The sequence below is a fragment of the Rhagoletis pomonella genome, unplaced genomic scaffold (genome assembly GCF_013731165.1).
Source record: "Rhagoletis pomonella isolate Grant_MI unplaced genomic scaffold, Rhpom_1.0 Rhpom_scaffold_00006, whole genome shotgun sequence".
Classification (NCBI taxonomy): Eukaryota; Metazoa; Arthropoda; class Insecta; order Diptera; family Tephritidae; genus Rhagoletis; species Rhagoletis pomonella.
This window is the reverse complement of record NW_023458560.1, coordinates 39,138,725-39,158,376: the sequence shown is the minus strand read 5'-3', so window position 1 is coordinate 39,158,376 and position 19,652 is coordinate 39,138,725. Positions and strand designations below refer to the sequence as shown.

Below are 19,652 nucleotides of genomic sequence, written 5' to 3'. Positions count from 1 at the left end.
TTTGGCTATTTCTTCTTTCGATTTTAAATATTTATTACTTTTTTATGAAAGTGTGGCTCGTTATCTAAAAAAAAAACCGTGTAAGTCAAAATTTCAAACCTAGTACAAAAATTAAACGAATTTCATAAGATTTTGAGCTTTTTAATTACATACAGAGATTTCTTGGAAACATTCTGAGTGTGCTATTTTGTAGCCCATTTAATTTAAAGTGCAAATTTTATGCAGCTTGGACTTACAGTTGAGTTTTGACAATTTTTTTTTTTGTTTTTTTTTTTTGAGAAGGTGTTGCTCATTTTCTCAATACAAAAAAATTGTCGAACATACTTTGTATGAAAGAAAATGTGCAAACAAAAAATTCCCAAAAATCAACGGTAAGTCTCAGCTACTTTAAACTTGCACTTTTTACTAAAATTTAATGGCCTACAAAAATGCATGCTCAGAAAAATTCTAAAAAATCTATTTAAAAAGTTTAAAATTTTTATCAACATTTGTTAAAATTCGTCGAATTTTCATAGATAATCTGAAAATTTTGATTGCCATGTTTTTTTTTAGATAGTAAGCTATATTTTCAAAAAAAAATAATGAACATTTTTTTAAACAAAGAGAAGTAGTCAAAACTTGCTAAAATGCCTTTTCCATATTTACATTCTCGCCACCGTATGTATAGTAACCGTATCTACCTCAGTTTCGCTACGAATTGTGTCATTATTCACGCTAAGCTAACTTTATTTTATACTTACATATAAACTTCAAAATAAAATTTACTTTTCGCTTCTTTGTATTTCCTCTCAAATCCACATCGACGCAGAGTAAACAATTTTAAGCCACGCAACACTTTTACTCAATTTTCAATTTGGTAAAACCAAAAACAAAACACCAACACATTTAAATAACTAAAAGTTTGCATTTTTTTTTTGGTATTTGTTTTTCATTTGTTCGGTAATAGCAACAATTTGCCGGGGTCGCTGCGATGCTATGGGAAGATTAATCCACTCAGGTTGAAGCAGTTGACGGTAGTCGTAGTAGTCGACATTTTCCCCCGCTCAGTCTTCGACGCTCAACCACAACATTGAATGAATAGAAGTTCATCGAGCAACTCTACTTCGTTATTGCGCATTTGATTGCTTTTATTTTGCTCACTTTTTTTTGTTGTTTGTTTTTGTTATTGTTTGCTGCATTTTCATAGCAAATTGATCAGCGTGGTGCAGGTCGTTAGCTTTGAAAAGTCTGAAAAGCTGATTATTTCTTGTTTTTATGTAATTTATAATTTTTTATTGACTGAGTTTGTTTAGTGTAATTGTGGTTTATTAAAAGTATTAATTAACCCTAGGATACTAAAGTTTGCGCAACGATTTTGGTTTTTTCGCGATACATACTTCACAATCGCTTTTAAGGAAGAAAGCAAGCTTTCATTCCAACTGAGATAAGCGCTGTACGAGCTACTGGATTACCGGCGTTTTTGACAAAATAAAAAATTTTTGTGACTTTCATACACAAGTCATTATAATAAAATATTTATGTAAGTCTTTAATTTCTTTTTGATTTGAAAACGCCTTAGCTCTCGGTATGGGTAAGATTTGCGTTAACTCAGCGGAAAATCTGTAATGGTTTTTGTGTGTAAAAATGAACATTTCTGGACTAGTTTAAGGAGCATTTCGGGACTGGTTCACGATTTGTTAAGGACCATTTCGCAACCGATTCCTGACCTGTTCAGAACTATTCCAGGAACATTTCGATACTTTTTGGGGAACTGTTCAAGAGCATTTCGGGACTAGTTCAGTACTAATTCGGGATCATTTCAGGAATATTTCGGGACTAGTTCGGGATTATATCCGAATCAGTTCTGGCTCATTTCGATCCTAGTTCAGGAACATTTCGCGCATAGTTCTGGCTCAATTTGGGATTAGCTCAGAACTATTTTGCAACTAGTTCGGGATCATTTTGGGTCGAATAAAGGACCATTTCGGAATCTTTCAACTCTTGTTCAGGATTATTTCGAGACCAGTTCCAGACTTTTCCGACCGTTTCGGAGCCTGTACAGGATTATTACAGCATCATTTCGGGAGCTGGTCAGGACTAAATATTTCATGACCATTTCGGCACTAGTCCACGATTATTTCAGGACAATTTCGGGACTACTGCAAGACCATTTGTAACTAATTCAGGAGTATTTTGGAACTAGGTTGGGTTTATTTCGGGTCAAGTTCAGGTCAATTCCGGCAGTAGTGAGAGACCAGTTCGGGACCATTGCATGACATGTTCGAGATAATTTCAGAACCAATTCAGAACTATTTCAGGACATTTTTGGGAGTAGTTCAGCATCATGTAGGGGTAGCTGGAAACTAGTAACGAAATGATCTTGAAATAATCCTGAACTATTCTCGAAAAAGAATTCGAGAACTGGTTCCGACTAAAGGAATACAATGAAATGCATATTTAATTTCTAAACTAACCTACTTACTTATGCATGTAACTGGATCGCCTAATGCTTTGTTAAGCCATAAGCAGATGTTTACGCATCAAACTTCATGAGTATCTGGTACTCACATCTTTTTAACAGACTTCAAAAAAGGAGTTGGTAATCAATTCGTCGGAATATATATATTTTTTTTATGTAGGTTACCGCCTAATTTTGGACCGCGTTAACCGATTTCTATAATTGGTTTAGATCGGATCATTGGATCGCGAAGAAATTAACGGTGAGCTTAAATTTTTATATCAGAATTGAAGTCGGTTTTTTTTTTGCTTAAAAATTGTTTGTTTAATTTAAAAATAGGGCAGCCTTTATAATTTAATATGAATTGCTTCAATTCGTCTGTACTGCAATGTTTTTATTATATTTTTAAATTATCCCTAAAACAACGATGAAAAATGTGTTCCAACTTAATATGAATTTTGTTTTGTTAATATAAAATTTATGAATTGAATTTTTTGATTTATTTTCTTAAATAAATGAAAGGTTTTAAATTCATATAGAAATTTTGTATTTTTTCTAAAATGAATATGAGTATTTATTAAGTGACACACAATTATATTGGTATTCTAGGGTTAAGTGTCACAAATTTAATTTTTTTTTGCTTCAGCTAACTAGAAGCACTTTACTTAAGCACATGTAGATATCTATGTACATCCAAAAACTTGTTAGCCAACTTCAATTTCAATATCAATTCGATTACAATGGTTCTTTTTTAATATTTAAAAACTGAATATTCATATTTGCTTAAACAATAACAAAATAAGCAACAGCTATTAGCAGTAAACAGGTATGTATACATATCAATGGTATCCTGCAATGACAGCACAACTCAAAATTTCATGTTTTTGAGTTACATAGCGGATTAGGTATATAAATAGTCATATTTTTCTGTGGCAAATCGACATAGGCTTAGTTGTTACCAAAACGACAGGGGCGCAGTTTTGCCATTTGTCACAAACCGAAGTAGGGAACCCTTACTACTGAACAGTGGCACATGTCTCACATTTATCGTGAATATTGGCATAAGTCGAAAACTCTCGATAGGTTAGTGATGCTTTTATGTGAAATAACGACACTTTCGTATTGTGCCGTTGTTGATTACATAGTTTCAGTAAGAAATTTAGTAGTTTTTAGAAAAAAGTCATAGTTTGAAAGCTTACAAATTTTTCCTACAGAATGACTGAAAATAATAAAATAATTGACTCTACTGAAAAATATTAAATATTGAGTTGTGTAGATATTGCAGAGGACCATCGTTATATGTATGTATGTGGCTATAATCTAAAGGCTACCAGACAAACTTAAAGTTGATTAGTCATTGTAAAAGCGATTAAAATAGCTTTTCCAAAGTCAGCAATGCATATTGTAAGTAGTTAAGTATTTGTGGTGTAGTAAGTAGTTAAGTATTTAGTTACTTTTACCTAACGAAGTACTGCATTCAAACCTAAGTACTTGGCATTTTTGGCTTCATCGTAAACAAAAGCAATCCTGAGAATTCCCAAAATTCTTAAAAAATATCCCGAAAATTAAAGCACGAATAACCCCGCAAGAATTCCCAAGAAAATCTTCAAGACTTTCTAAAAATACCGAAAATCACAAAGCATTTCCTGATATTGTCAGAGAAGAAGCAACCCGAAAAATGTAATGCGAAGATTTCCTGAAAAAAAATTAAAAACAAAAATCCCAAAAAAATTCCAAAGTATTTGAAAAAAAGCCGAAAAGTAAAACATGAAGAGTCCCGAAAAAGTCCGGAGAAAATCTTGAAAAGTTTCTAAAAATTCCGAAAATTACGATTTATTTTCCAGCTCTAAAATTAAAAAAGCAAAAAGTATCATTAACTTCTTCTTACCTTTATAATATTTTTTTTAGCGACATACTTTTCATGGGAAGAGGGTTATCTAAAGGCGTATGCACATAGATGTAAGTGAGACCATTCGAACATAGAACAAAAAATTGTAACAAAAACACAGAGAGTGTGATAAGACGTACGAGTGACACAGATGCATATAGGCTTTACGTGATTACCTGCCAAAAGGCTTTAATCACGGTACCCGCATTTGGCACAACGGCTTAATTTTTGCCTTAATCATTGCCCTGAAATGCAAGCATTTCAATTCCAAAGGCAGTGTGGGAGGACACACTAACCACCTTGGTGAGGCCGAAACCTACCTAAAGTCTCTGCCGTTCTTTGGGTCCCGGCACCCGGTTGCACTGCAACTCCACATCGAACCCTTTTTGAGTTCTACCGCCTTTGGTATTAAACCACAGCCACCGCGATACTCCCCGAAGGGCCATACCTCAGTGAACAGACTGGAGTAGTGCTTACCAGCCAGACTTGCTTGACCAGCTCGAGTCACGCAACCTACTAAACATACCAGAATACACATGCTCAACCATACAACTAAGAAGGTCTGCTTTTATCACATATTCACCAATCCACGGTTTACCTCAAATATTTACACCGTGTTTTCAACCCTTTCTCCACATTTTCCACAGTTACAACAGTTTTCAGCATTATCATCCAGCTCGTCTCGCTGCTCTCACAAGACTTACTAATCTCATTTCACCCCGGTGTCCCTATCCGGAGTGAAAATCGACTTTTAACCCTTCTTCAAGTCACTTGACTCACTTGATTCATTCTGCTCATCTCGCTACCCTCGCAGGTCCTACTAGCCTTACTGGGGAACAAATTCCAGCCCGGGTGTACAATAGGCATGGACTTGCTCCTTTTCAGGTTTTCTACACCTACTCAAGCAGCTTGACGAGCCACATTCTTCCTTGCAGCACTTCCTAGCTATATGATTTTACATGTGCATCTGGCCTGTCTTTCGACCTTGTTCGTCTCACTGGCTTTGCTTATCTAGCCAGCGAACACACTCCAGGGGCATCTGTTCGCCCGCGGTTCCTCTTTTAAAGTCTTAGGTATGTATTCCGAAAGTCGTAGACTCTTCTACCAATTGAGCTTCTGACCGACTCAGGATTGGTAGCCTTTGACTAGGGTACCCGGGATTGTGACACCCGTAGCCTCGCAATGCGGAACCCCCCTGGGCTCGTTGGTACGGTAATCTCCACATCGGAAACTGCGTAAGCAAATGTCCTACACAGGTTCCCATGCGGAGCATCCCTGTTAGTTCATGCCGACATGGAAACCCCTAAGGGCCCCATGTCACCACTTAAGATCTAGCCCCACGACAAGGACACCAACGTTTCGCTAGATGTACGAGTGACACAACAAGTGACCACCAACTGATAAAAGGGGTTTCTTGGTCTCTGTTGCTTAGGCAGCGAACACAGTAGAGCGACGAGCAAAACGCCGATAACAAACGTGTTGTTATCAACGTTAGCACAGATAGTGTCGATAAAGTCGTACCCAGAGCATTAAAGGAAAGTATTGGCTTGAAAATATTTTGTACAGTTATACTAGATGCCATATCTTAGACATCCTTACTTCCTTAATTAGTATTATAAATCCGAAAGTGAGTTTGTTTGTTTGTTACGCTTTCACGCTTTATCTATTGAGACGATCATCATGAAACTTTGTACATTGGTGTCATTTAGCCCTACTTAAAATATTGGATAGACGAGTCATATATAGTCAATTGAATTAATTATTAAACGGAAAAATATTAATTTCTTTAAGTAATATTGACGTTCCACACAGGACGGCCAATGAAATGATATAATGAAATCTTAAATAACATGACATATGCCTTCTATGATAAACATTTAATGTTCTATTGGAATGATGTTTGTTTCAGAGCTCTTTCACTTTAAACAAACGTTTATTTTTTAAATTTTTTTTCAAATAAGTTTTCAGTCCCATGGGTTTATTGGCTTAAGGTTCTCGTAAACGATGAGAATAATTCTCATGAGAATAGACTCTCACTCTCATTGTCACCGTATAATGAGCAATGACAGTGGGTATTCGCTCTCATATAAGAATTCTCGTAAGTTCTCATGACAGGAATATTCTCACCAGCGTAACAAGCGTGGGTGTGAGTAGTCCTACATTTCTCGCTCTCATTTGGTGCATTTTAAGAATTTCCATTCTCATGCGTTAATATTTCATCAAAGGTATTCGAAGCAAATACAAATAAGCCAAAAAGGATGTTCACAGTTTAAAGTTTTAGCGAATACCAACTAATAGTTTACCAAAACGGTGTGGGTAACCCTGTTATTTTTCTATCGTTCTATATTATATTTTCCAGAATCTAACACACACAGTGCTGAAACTTCCGTTTACATGGTAATATTTTTTTTAATTTTTATTATGTTAAAATTTTTTTGTTAAATAATTTACTGTTCATGCCTTACCCAAAATCACATAATCAAAGTTTCAAACTTTATACTAAACTTAGAAAAAATGTAACGGAATTTCAAACTTTTTAGTCTGAATTTTCGAAAATTTTTCAGTTATGCAGTTTCATAGCCTGTCAAATTTTAATATAATAAATGTTTAATCATGTTTTTGCTGGCGGTCTTTTGCGAATTTTTCCGTATAAAAGTTGTGAATTTTTCCTTATAAGAGTTGTGAATTTTGTTTATCTACGCACTAGGGTGTGCCACAAATTACTTAATGTTTTGTCTTTGAGCTCTCCACTGCATGTGATAGGATAATAAAGTTCCAACTTAGGATAAATCCGATTTTATTTAAGACGCAGTTGTGCATATTTAGCTTCATATAACTTGACTTGAAATGAGTCACCTAATAAACCTGTTCGATTATTTCTGAGTAAAAATGGCATTCGCTCAAATGGTGAGAAAGAAATAAAGAGCGACCAAGCGACGCTAGTCCAAGCAAAGCTAAGCTAACTATGCTGAAACTTTGGAGGTTCCATAAAAAAATTCTAAAAGTTTGTGACACACCCTAATACACACTAATGCTAGCTTTAAGGTGTTAAAGTTCAAACAGCAGCAACTTTGCCGAAGATTAAATGCACCTCATAAAAATGTGATTAAAAACGATGCACGCAATGAGTGATGCTTTGTTTGCGCGAGATAGTGAGACAAAGTGGTAGTGCGAGTGTCATAAATACTTAAGGTAAAATATATATGAAAAAATATATAAGAACTAAAAATTTCATAAATTATTTGTGATAATCAGGGCCGAAAATTTAAGCTTTTGCGTGGAATTGCATATTTTGCATATTCAAAGTTTACAAGCTTAATTTAAAGCTAAGCTTTTAAGAAAGCCGTCAATATATAAATTGCTATTATTTCGTGTGTGCGAATTAGTGGTGAAGTGGCAGTGAAGTTCCAAACAAAATGCATAAGCTGAAAGTAAAAATATTATTTGTGTGCGAAATAATCGCGCTCGCCGTCGCAAATGGCATTTTCAAAGCAAATACATCACAGCCAGTGTCGATGACCCAGCACAATTTACATGAAACTTTTCAACGCACATCCATCTTATACGGCTTATCAACTGTGAGTAATGACCAATTGATTGAACAGCGCTGCCACGCCCACTTGCAACTATTCCAGCATGGGGTGATCAACAAACAGGCATGGGCATTGAAAAGTGAGTGTTTTCCAAGATTAACAGGGCAATTTGGGCAACGCTCTTTCAATTCACCACAGTCTTTTTTGAAATCTCTTTTCTGTCTTTTGAAATACTAACTGAATGATCTGCCAACTAAAAGGTCTAAGCGTTGTTCTGTTTGTCCTTTAGCAATAACTTTGCTAGAACTTAAATTAAATATGTTTCTTTTTAAAACAATAAAACTAAAAATCAAAAGAAAATTAAAAAGAGAAGAAAAAAATTAAAAGATAAAAACTAAATGAAATAAGTTTATAAAAAGTGAATGTAATTATAAAAAATGTTTTTTTATAACAATAAAATCTTGAAATTAAAGAAAATTTAAGTAAAAAATAAGTAATTTAAATTAAAGAAAGAAAAAAATTAAATTAACAAAAAAAAATTTGTTAAACAGTTGAAATCTAAAAATCAGAAGAAAATTTAATTAATTTTAGTTCCTAAAAATTAAAAGATATTAAAAAATGTGTAACAATAAAGTTTAAAAATGAAAGGAAGAGTGAATAAAAAAAGGAAGGAAAATTAAAGTAAAAAAATAAACTAAAAAAAAATATATATATATGTAGTATATGTATATATAATATTATAAATTAAAAGAAAATTAATTCAAAAAGAAAAAAATTTTATTAAAAAATAACGAAAAAACTTAATAAAATAAATTTGTAAACATTAAATCAAATAAAAAAATATATATTTTTTTTTAATGCATAACCTAAAAATTTATTTTAAATTTTATTTACATCATCTTTTCCAACAAACACATAGTGGTACAAAGTTTAAAAAAATGTGCTAACAGAAAAAAATTGTATCAAAAAAATTCAAAAAAGTTCCGCTGCCCTAGGATTCGAACCCCGGATCTCTCGAAGAGTACGTCAGTGTTTTGCTTACTGGACCATTGCGGCTATTGTGATTTCTGTCGAAAGAGCTTTTCACCATGCAAGTTGGCAAGGGAGCTTTTTGTTCTAAGGCTTTCGTGCCAGAATAAACAAAATCCTTTCAAACTATCTTTCTGTCTTTCAATTGCCTTACAAAATACATACCTCCAACTATCATAGCCAGAGTTTCCCTATAAAGAAAATATACTTTTTTTTAATTTCCATTCATTTCACAGTGTTCGACGCCTCAGCCACTCTCGAGCCAGGCTTCACATTCGGTCACAACTTCTGGCTGGGTAATCGAGAGGTCTGCAACGCTGTCGGACATGAAGTGCACATGCAAATGTCCGCTTATTTGCCGCATCAAATGAACCAGGCGCTTCTTACCTCTGTAGCGCCCTTTGAAACCGACTTTCGCGTTGTCTACTTGCGTCACAACTTGAGCTGGCAGGTAGATCCGCATATGGCTGGTTTTGCTCCCCGCGTTCATGTAGGCCTTTGTTTTCCAAGCGCTTGCGCTGAGCACGATGTTCGCCGCCTCATGCAAACCTACTTGAGTAGAGGACTATTCGCTGGCAATGAGCTGTTCGAAATGCATTTACAGTATGACTACATGAAGGATCTGCATTGGCAGGCGGCAATCTTCATGCGACCGTCGTTCTATATATGCTGCGCTTTTTTAGTTGTGACAATCGGTCTAACAGCTGTTGCTGTGTCTAGCAGAAGGTCGGAATGTACCAAAGCACTCAAGAAAAAGACAACTGAAACGTCAGCTGCCATAGGCAATCCTTCTAGTAATTTTTCGCACTCCACAGTGGACTCCAACTCACAAGCAGTTATTCAGCAACAGTTTGAGGAGAAAAGCTTTATAACCTGTTTTGATATCGCAGCGAATTGGCAGCACATCTTTGCGCCGCCTAAATCGGCTCACACATTTGCCGCTCTGAATGGTTTGCGTTTTGGTAGCACTCTATGCGTCATCCTCTATCATTACTTGGTTTTTCTCTGCAATGGTACAAGAAACAAGTTGACGCTTTTCAACTATCAAGTGCAGATCGGAAATGTAGATATATTCGTGGATATATTCTTTGTGCTCAGGTACTACAAATTATTGCGAGTATTTAAGACTAAAATATTTTAATTTTATATTTAAAACTCTTGCAAAAGCGGCTTCCTGCAAGCATACAATCATTTTCGGAACGCGAAATTATTGGAGGTGATACATAAGAACAATTTCGTACAAAATTTAAAATTAATTGGAGCCCATTTATTTCATCGCTATTTGAGGTAAGTTGAATCTTTAGCCCTTTGCCAGCATTTGTGCGATATATTGTACAACTTTGTTTATAACTTTTGACTATTTTTATTATTATTATTATTTTTAACGTTGTCACATGCCAATAAGTGGATCTGCTTTTCGAGAGATCTTTTATTTTTTTTCAAAATAAGGGCTTAAAAAACAAAACATTTTCTGATCTTTACTGGAGTTGGTTGCAAACTTTACAGCCAAGAATGCTCAAAATTATAAAATACAATATCCGTTCTTACAGCCAGTTTCACCAAACTTTTTAAGTGGAAATTAACTTTAATTTAATTTTGTATTTAATTCTCATTTAAATAATTTTCAGTTTCAATAAACTATTTATTTAAGTGAGTAAAAAGTGGTTGTAAAACAGACTAGGCCAGCGAAAGTTTTCCTATGTACTGAGAGCTTTTGAAAGCTTTGGCACGCTGTGTTGTAAAAGCAGGGCTGGTATACAAGTAAGCAGCAGATACACAATGATCAGGTGATTAAACGTGTAACACCTCTGAGTGTGGTTATTCTGATTTAATTTTTATTTAAATGAAGAGCATAGGTCACTAAAATCAAAATTAAAAATTGATTGGTGAAACCAAAAATTCGAAAATTAAAGTAATTTTCGCTTAAATAATTTGGTGAAACTGGCTGTTAGCCTCTATTCACTTTTTTATAAAAGTTTTTGGTTAAAAAAATAAGCGAGAGAAAATCAAAAAATACACAAAAAAAATCAGCATAAAAAATAAATAAACAATAAAAAATAATAGGACAAGTCATCTAAATGCGTAAATGCCTCGTAAGCACGTAAACCTCGTAAACTTGCTTAATTTTGTGTGGAAAACCGGTTTATTTACGAGATTTACACATTTAGGCATTTAGATGAATACCCTGAATAATTTTTTAGTGTGGTGTTTTTGGAACAACTTCAAAGTTTATTTTTTTCTTCAAGCACAATGTAATTGAGGTTAAGGTTTTTGATAAAAAAAATATAAAAATTGAAACAAAAAAATATAAAAATTTAAGTTGATTCACTCACAGCCAGTTTCACCAAACTATTTAAGTGGAAATTAACTTTAATTTAGTTTTGTATTTAATTCTCATTTAAATAATTTTCAGTTTCAATAAACTATTTATTTAAGTGAGTAAAAAGTGGTTGTAAAACAGACTAGGCTAGCGAAAGCTTTCATTTGTACTGAGAGCTTTTGAAAGCTTTGGCACGCTGTGTTGTAAAAGCAGGGCTGGTATACAAGTAATCAGCAGATACACAATGATCAGGTGATTAAACGTGTAACACCTCTGAGTGTGGTTATTCTGATTTAATTTTTATTTAAGTGAAGAGCATAGGTCACTAAAATCAAAATTAAAAATTGATTGGTGAAACCAAAAATTCGAAAACTAAACATAAATAATTTGGTGAAGCTGGCTGATAGTGAAGACCAGTAAATTAGGGGTTTAAAACAGGGCTACAAACCGGTTTTTGAACCGAGCCGTCGCTTTTTTCGGGCTTCGACCGAACCATTTTTATTTTGAAATGTTTAAACCGAACCGAAAACCACATCCTAAAAATGGTTCGGTTCGGTTCAAAATCCACTAAAGCATTTTTCAAGTTTTGTTATACACAACTTTGTCTAAAAATGCAACCCTAAGGTAAAACTGCATCTGTAAATGGCATCTGTATGAGTTTTAATTTCGCCCATATAAAAAATGCTTGAAATGTTTTTATATGGAAGAAACTGCATATCACCGCCAGCAAAAAAGAGCAAAAATCGGAGTTGGTTTTAGGATTTTTTATTTCTGATTAAAAAATATAAACCACAATGAAATTTTGTTGAAGTTTGTAGATTTTTTCTAATTGTCGTACAAAGCTTGATATTTGGATATGGTTTTTGTTATATAAGGAGCTATACATTTATAAACAAAATAATGATCATTAAAGAAACGACAGAAAAATAGTCAAATATCGCACTCATATTATTTTTGCCAGAGGTATACATGTACATATGAGGTTAAGGCCTAGAGTAAGCTCCACCTACTGAAAATGAGGGTTTCAACATTAAGCCAAGATTTTGTTAAAATTTTTTTAATTTCGCGTTGATTTTAAATAATTTTTTGTTGAGTGTAGTACTAATTTTTTTATACAAAAAACGTGTCGAAGATACATACATGTATGTATGAAAGTCCATGAAAAAGTTGCCAAAAATGAACTTAAAACTTAAAAATTGTTTTCTAGAATTTCTTATTAAAAAGTTTGCAAGTTAGATGAAGCTTTGAAAAATTTTCGTAACTTTTGCATAAATTTTTAAACTTCGATCTATTTTATTTTAATAGAAGATACTTTAAACAATAAACATTAAATAAAGAAATAATTTCCACCTCTATACATGTTGATATTTGAATTTTATCTCAAAAAAAAGCTTTTTATTTTTATATATGTATGTACGTAGATTTATCATATTTTTGTAATATTAGCATCCTTTAGCATTTAAACAATTGAACCATTTAAACCGAACCAAATCGCGTTTCAGAAATACTCATGAACCGGTTCTTGGACCGGTAGAAGCCTTTTCTAATTGGTTCGAACCACTGAACCGAACCGCCCCGTTTTTTGGAGTGGTTTGCAGCCCTGATTTAAAATCATACCATCGTAATCCTTGTTTATTTCTCTATAAAAACCAATAAAAAATGCGGGTTTTTGAAAAACTGTTTTAAAAATATTTTTTTTTACATTCGTCTTGACGATCACAAAGCATGGCAATATGTCTGAAAGTTTAAAATAACTCACTTCTTTGTTGCGTTACGTATTACATATAAATTTTAGAGAATATAAAAATGTAAGGGAAGTAACTAAAATTTCAATGGCGGGCCTTTTTATTTTATAATGTTTACCATAATTGCATTTTCGTTTCTACATAGTTCGATAAGAATATTTAAACAGTAAAGCATGTCCCTCCCGTGACAGCTACGGGTCGCACAGTTGTCAGAGGTGGGTTTACAGGCTTTTATTTGTTTGTTTGATTGGAAGACGTGGACTCGCCCACTACCTATATACCCTTGTGATCAGCTGATTAAGTTAACTCTCATCGGTAACCCCAAAAATATGTCGAATTGTTTATTGTGTATACGCTCCTATACAAATAAGCATGCAGTTATATAAACCATTAAATTTTAGAAAATCGCGTTGATTTTTGGCAATTTTTTTAGAGGAAGGTGCTGCTCATTTTCTCTATACAAAAAATAATTGTCGAACATACTTTTTATGGAAGAACCTGCGTAAAAAAATACCAAATATCTACTTCAAACTTGCACTTTGTCATATTGAAATTGAATGGGCTATATAACTACATATTTGGAATTTTTCTTACAAATCTGATTAGAAGTGTCAGATCTTTTTGTATACGAGCGTATACACAAGAACCGGTTTGTAACTATTTCTACTAGGAACGAACTACGCATGCCCGGAATCTCTTCATGTTGATTTTACGTATTTCATGCAAAATAAATGTACTTAACCAAAACGCAGATAATTTCGACAATTTTTTTTTTTTTTTTTATTTAGATTCAAATTTAAAAACTGTGTAAAAGTGACATTTTGAACAGTTTAGGTTTTTTTCTTTTGTTTGTTTTATTGTTTATAATTTTTTATAAAATTCTAGCACATTACACAACCAGCCCATATAAATCCACGCTTCAATCTTCGTACAAAAATTATAAAAGTTAAATAAACTTTAACAATTACACCAAAGCTTTTAAACTCGTCATTCAGAATTTTCAGAAAAAATTTAAGTAAAAATTTAAGATAAAATGTGAATTGAACCTCTACTTGGCTTCTTATACATATTTTCTAATAAATAATCTTAAATATGGACCACACTAAAAGCTCCGTTTCATATAAAAATTCGTACGTGTCCCACCCGTTACAGAGGAATTTCGGTTTTTTTTCATAATAAAACAATAATATTTGTCGTAGATTTTACTTTGTTAGTATTCGTGGTTCTTTTTTTTTAATATAAGACATCCAGTTCAGACGGAAAAGTGAAATAAATTCGCAGAGTTTCCATAAAATATATCTGTTCCAAAAAGGAGGTTCTTTTTTTTGTCCCACCCGGTACAGAAGAAATAACTCAGATTTTTTCCCATATAAAAGTAAGTTGGAATTTTTTTCGTATTTGATTACAACTCGTATAATAGTGAATTAGGTGTAGCTTTATCAAAATGTAGAATTGTTGAGTACCATATACTTAAATTAAAAAAAAAAAACACTAACACTAAAAACACTTGTACCCTAAGATGGGCAAGGATCCCCGGGTGGAAGTTGGCAACTAGATCTGGTATTGTCCATTAGGTGAAATGTGTTCATCCCCTAAAAATAAATGGTGCTAAGCCTATTCTTGTTAAAAATAAAAACCAACTTGCATTGTACCATAAAATCAAATGTGGCCTTAATAAAATTGAGTTGAGAAGTTTTGAGTACCAACATAGTAATTGCTAGATTTATCTAGTCTTTCGACATTGCTGCATGCCCACATTTAATGCCAAACGTAGAAATATTTGTACCCTAAGACCTAACCATTTTTATTTGCTTCCCAGACTGGCTCCCATGTATTTCCTAGTCATCGCCATGTCTGACATTGGTGCGGCAATGTCCGAAAACACCACTTTATTCCACATCGAGCACAAAATTCAAGTGAATTGCGCAAAATATTGGTGGCGAAATGTATTATTTATACAAAATTTCTACGATCTCAATGATGCTTGTGGTATGTGGACCTGGTCGCTGGCATGCGACATGCAATTTTCATTATTGGCCACAGTTTTGCTCTTCTCATATGCCAAGTAAGTAACTTTGTTTTTTTTTTTCGTTTGTACTAAAGTATGCAATAACAAATTTGAACTATTCGTATTCTACTTTCTTCTTCAGACACCCGCGACGTACCAAACTCTGTCTTGGCACGCTCGTCATCGCCAATATTTTGTACACCTACGTCATCGGCCTCAAATTGAACTTCGATCACACACTCGAATCCACGTTTACCTATTTGACAGAAATCTACATCAATCCTTTGTCACGCATTTTGGCTTACATTTGCGGCAGCATTGCTGGCTGGTGGTTCGTAGAGCAGCGACGACTACCATTTGCTTTGAGTAAAAGTATTCAGGGTTTTTTTGGCTATTTACTGCCGCTAGTAGTGATCGGTTGTATATTGAAGCCACCCTATACGAATCTTTCACCGCTGGCAGCCACTTCAATTTTGCTATTGGAGCGGATTATCTTCAGCTTGGCGTGTAGTATTTTAATTGTATGTAACGCGTATGGCCAAATACGTTGGTTTTTTCGTTTCTTCGAGTCCACTGTATTTCAGAAATTTAACAAAGTTGTTTATGCAATGTTTATGTTGAATCCAATTTTCATATCTGCGTTGACAGGTTTTAGCCAATCGCATTTGTATGCCAATCCTTTGAATTTGGTGAGTATGAAGGACTCGAATCAATCGTTGTTTTATTTTATTTTTGATTTACTTGTTTTTCATTTTCTCTTACAGTCGTTCGAATTCATCGGAGTTGTTGTAACTTTGGTGTTATTTTCAACACTTTTTACTTTACTCTTCGATATACCCTATCAAAATTTATCAAGACTGCTAATCATTCGTCAAGCCAAGCGGAAAATTGTCTAACGCTTGAACTTCGTGTATGGAAACATTGTACAGATTCTAGTTTTGAGAAAATGTCCACTGGAGATATTTCCTATTCTATTAAAGGAAAGCAATCCGTTAAAAGCATCTGAAACAATACCTGATTTTAATATTCAACATTTTTGTACAATTTTTTTTTTCTGGATGTATGTATGTAATTCTTAAGAAAGCTATTTCGTCTTAAACTGACTAATCATGTTTTTATAAAAACTAAGTAAATATTTTATAATTTTAAATTATAAGCATTTTTAAAAATTTTCAAAATAAAACTTGAAAATTCAGTTTGCAAACCCTGCTAAAATATTTCCAGAAAAAATAGTCTTTAGCAAAAAACCCCACCGAGTATGCATTCACAAGGTAAAGTTAAGATGTAGATTGTTGTTAGAACTGAAACTTACTAAAAAAAAACTCCGAAAAAATGCCGAAAAATTTCGAAAAACTTTGAAGAAATCTGAAAATATCCCAAAAAAGTATACATAAACAAGCCGGAAAGCCTCGCCAATTAAAATTCCGAAAAATCCAGATAAATTCCCGAAACTTCCCGAAAAAGTGACGAAAAATAAAACACGATGAATCCCGAAAAGTACAATAAATATTCCTATCTCTTTATAAAGCTTTTTAAAGCTACTTTATTTTTAAAATCTCTTTTAGATTTCACCTGTGTACAATCAATTCTTACATTCAATTTTTAACAAGCGTGATTTTTAACGATACGTGAAGCTTAAGACTTAGCTAAGAACCCGATGACAATGCAATATGAAAGAGGAATTAATCCGCTAGGTGACGCAGGTGTCGAGATATTTTAAAAAGCCGTATTTTTGGTCCGAAATGCTTCATATGCTGAATGTATATTACTTATGTAAAGGGTTAGGATTTTAAGGCGCTAAAAACTTGAAAAAAGGCAAAATGAGCTTTCAAAAAAAGCAAAAAAAAGGAAATTATTTTTTATTTTTGTTATATACATACCTTTAGTACAATGTGAATATGTGTATGTCCAACCAAATATACAAAAAATGCATATAGTGGTAAAAGAAATTATAGACGCTCCACTTTTTGCCAAATTTTAACATATTATTTTTGTTTTTTATTTTGGTTATTTTTTTTTTATACAAATATAGTTCATTCTTTAACAAAACCCGTGTAAATGCAAGTTTTCAACTTTTTGCAATATTCAAGAACTTTCGTAAAAATTTCGAGTTTTTATACCCGAGCGCACTTGTGCACAAGGGTATATTAATTTTGTTCACATAACGGTTGTTTGTAACAGCCAAAACGAATCGAGATAGATATAGACAAATGTATACATAAATGATCAGGATGAAAAAAGAAATCGATTAAGCCATGTCTGTCTGTCCGTCCGTCTGTCCGTCTGTCCGTCTGTCCGTCTGTCCGTCTGTCCGTGTACACGATAACTCGAGCAAAAATTGAGATATCTTAACGAAATTTGGTATGTAGGTTTCCCTTAATCCAAGGTAGGTTGGTATTGAAAATGGGCGAAATCGGACTTTAACCACGCCCACTTCCCATATAACGGTAATTTCCAGAAATACGAAAACTGCGATATTTTAGTAACTACTAAAGATAATTCACTCAAAATTGATATTTATAATAAGTTTTAGACGAAAAATAAGAATATTATAAATTTTTGGAAAATGGGCGTAGCCACGCCCACTTATGGTTATATGCGTATATCTTGGTAACCGCTGCACCAATTTCTTCCAAGCTTGGCACAGTTGTTGGCCTTCGCACAACATACTAAATGGCCGAAAATTTTTAAAATCGCTCAATAACCACGCCTACTTCCCATATAACGGTAATTTTCAGAAATACGAAAACTGCGATATTTTAGTAACTACTGGAGATTATTCGCTCAAAATTGATATTTACAATAATTTTTCGACGAAAAATAAGAATATTATAAATTTTTGGAAAATGGGCGTAGCCACGCCCACTTATGGTTACATGTGTATATCTTCGTAACCGCTGCACCAATTTCTTCCAAACTTGGCACAGTTGTTGGCCCTGGTACAGCATACCAAATGGCTGAAACTTTTTAAAATCGGACAATAACCACGCCCACATCCCATATAACGGTAATTTAGAGAAATACAAAATCTTCGATAAATCAGTAAATATTGAAGCTAATTTATTCAAAATTGATACTTGCAACAATTCTTTACCAAGAAATACGTTTATGGTAAAATTTTGGAAAATGGGCATGGCACCGCCCACTTATGATCACATATATGTATATCGGTAACCGTTCTACCAATTTGTACCAAACTCGGTGTGGTTATTGTGCTTGCCACATATAAGCAAAACGTTGAAAATTATTGAAATCGGACTAAAATAACGGCCGCTTCTCATATAACGGTAAATTTCAGATATGCTTGAAACTGCAATATTTCGAAATTTAAGGACGCTAATTTACTCAAAATTGATACACCCCGGCTTACCATCTAGCGGAAGGTTTCGGAAAGGTGAAAAAACATATTTAATACTTGCGCCGGGTATTTAATGTTCGGCTCCGCCCGAACTTAGACTTTCTTACTTGTTTTTTTTTAATTCTAAAAAATCAACCATAATTTTTAGCCATTTGAAACTTGTACTTTATTCTACTAGAATTCAACTGGCTACAAAACTACATACTCAAAACCTTTTTAGGAAATCTAATTACAAAATCTCGGCAAAATTTAAATTTTTAATTTTTAATAAAGGAAGACATGAAACGTGTGATTCTTTAAATTGGTTATGTACATGAAAAGGAATAACTCCAGAAAAAATTTTGCCCGATAGATGGTGCAGGAGTCGAGATATTTGGAAAATCCGTATTTATAGTCAGATTTTTCTCATATTTAGAACCTATATTACTTAAATGGAAATAAATAAAATTTTTAATTTTTTTTTTTTTAATTATTGTTTATGAATAAGACCATAAGTATACAATACTCTTACATAAGGTCAGTTGGAACAGAAGAGAAACGTCTATTGACCGCCGGTCAAGAAGTGGCAGAAAAAACTGTCATCCTATCAAATTTATTTCCTGTTACTAATAAAGCAAATCGCCCCAACCAAACACTTCTTTTCAACTGATATTTTTTTTTTCTACCAAACAATCACGCAGTGACCAAATGACACCCAAATCATCCTGATTGCCTTCATTTGAACTCTTCTACTGCGCCATAGCAAATTGCTTAGCACATTTTTTATTTCATTACACTATCACGTAACTTTCATTTTCAGCTTCTTTGCGCTACATTACCAACGCCCAATTGCAAATTGTTATTGCTGCAGTAACAGCAGTTACAGCAGTAACAAAAACTAGTACATCATCTTCATCGTGATGATCATCAGCAGTATTTAGGTAAATGCATACATACATACATACATACATACATACATATGTATGTGCTGGCGTTACCAACAGCAATGAATACAAAATGAGCGCATGACCTGCCACAAGTAGAACAAACACCTGTTGCTCTATTGCTGGCAGCTGCATATGCATATACATATATATATTTTTGTGTTGCACTCAGTTGTTGCTGTTGACCACAAATTTTAGTGGCAGCAGCAGCAGTTGGCAAACAGAAAAGCACATAAACATGTTTATCTGCTTGCAAGTGTGCTTGCGTTCAGTGATATACAAGTACATACTTCCCTGCAAAAAATGCGACCAATCCCGGATGCATCCGGGATCAATCGCCGAGGAACATGCGACTACTACTATTTTTCGTCTCTTTGTATGGAACGAATTGATCGCATTTGTTCGAGCATG

At 33.7% G+C, this 19,652-nt stretch overlaps 1 protein-coding gene across 1 annotated transcript; it reads left to right on the top strand.

The window, feature by feature from the left end:
* Nucleotides 1-7,705: 7,705 nt before the first annotated feature.
* On the top strand, nt 7,706-16,048 carry LOC118741680 (nose resistant to fluoxetine protein 6-like). The gene is made up of 6 exons (XM_036473655.1): nt 7,706-7,997; nt 9,124-9,985; nt 10,055-10,174; nt 14,772-15,017; nt 15,103-15,649; nt 15,725-16,048. The coding sequence occupies exons 1-6, from the start codon at nt 7,742-7,744 to the stop codon at nt 15,854-15,856; spliced, it is 2,163 nt and encodes a 720-aa protein (XP_036329548.1). The 5' UTR covers nt 7,706-7,741; the 3' UTR covers nt 15,857-16,048.
* The last annotated feature ends 3,604 nt before the right edge of the window (nt 16,049-19,652 follow it).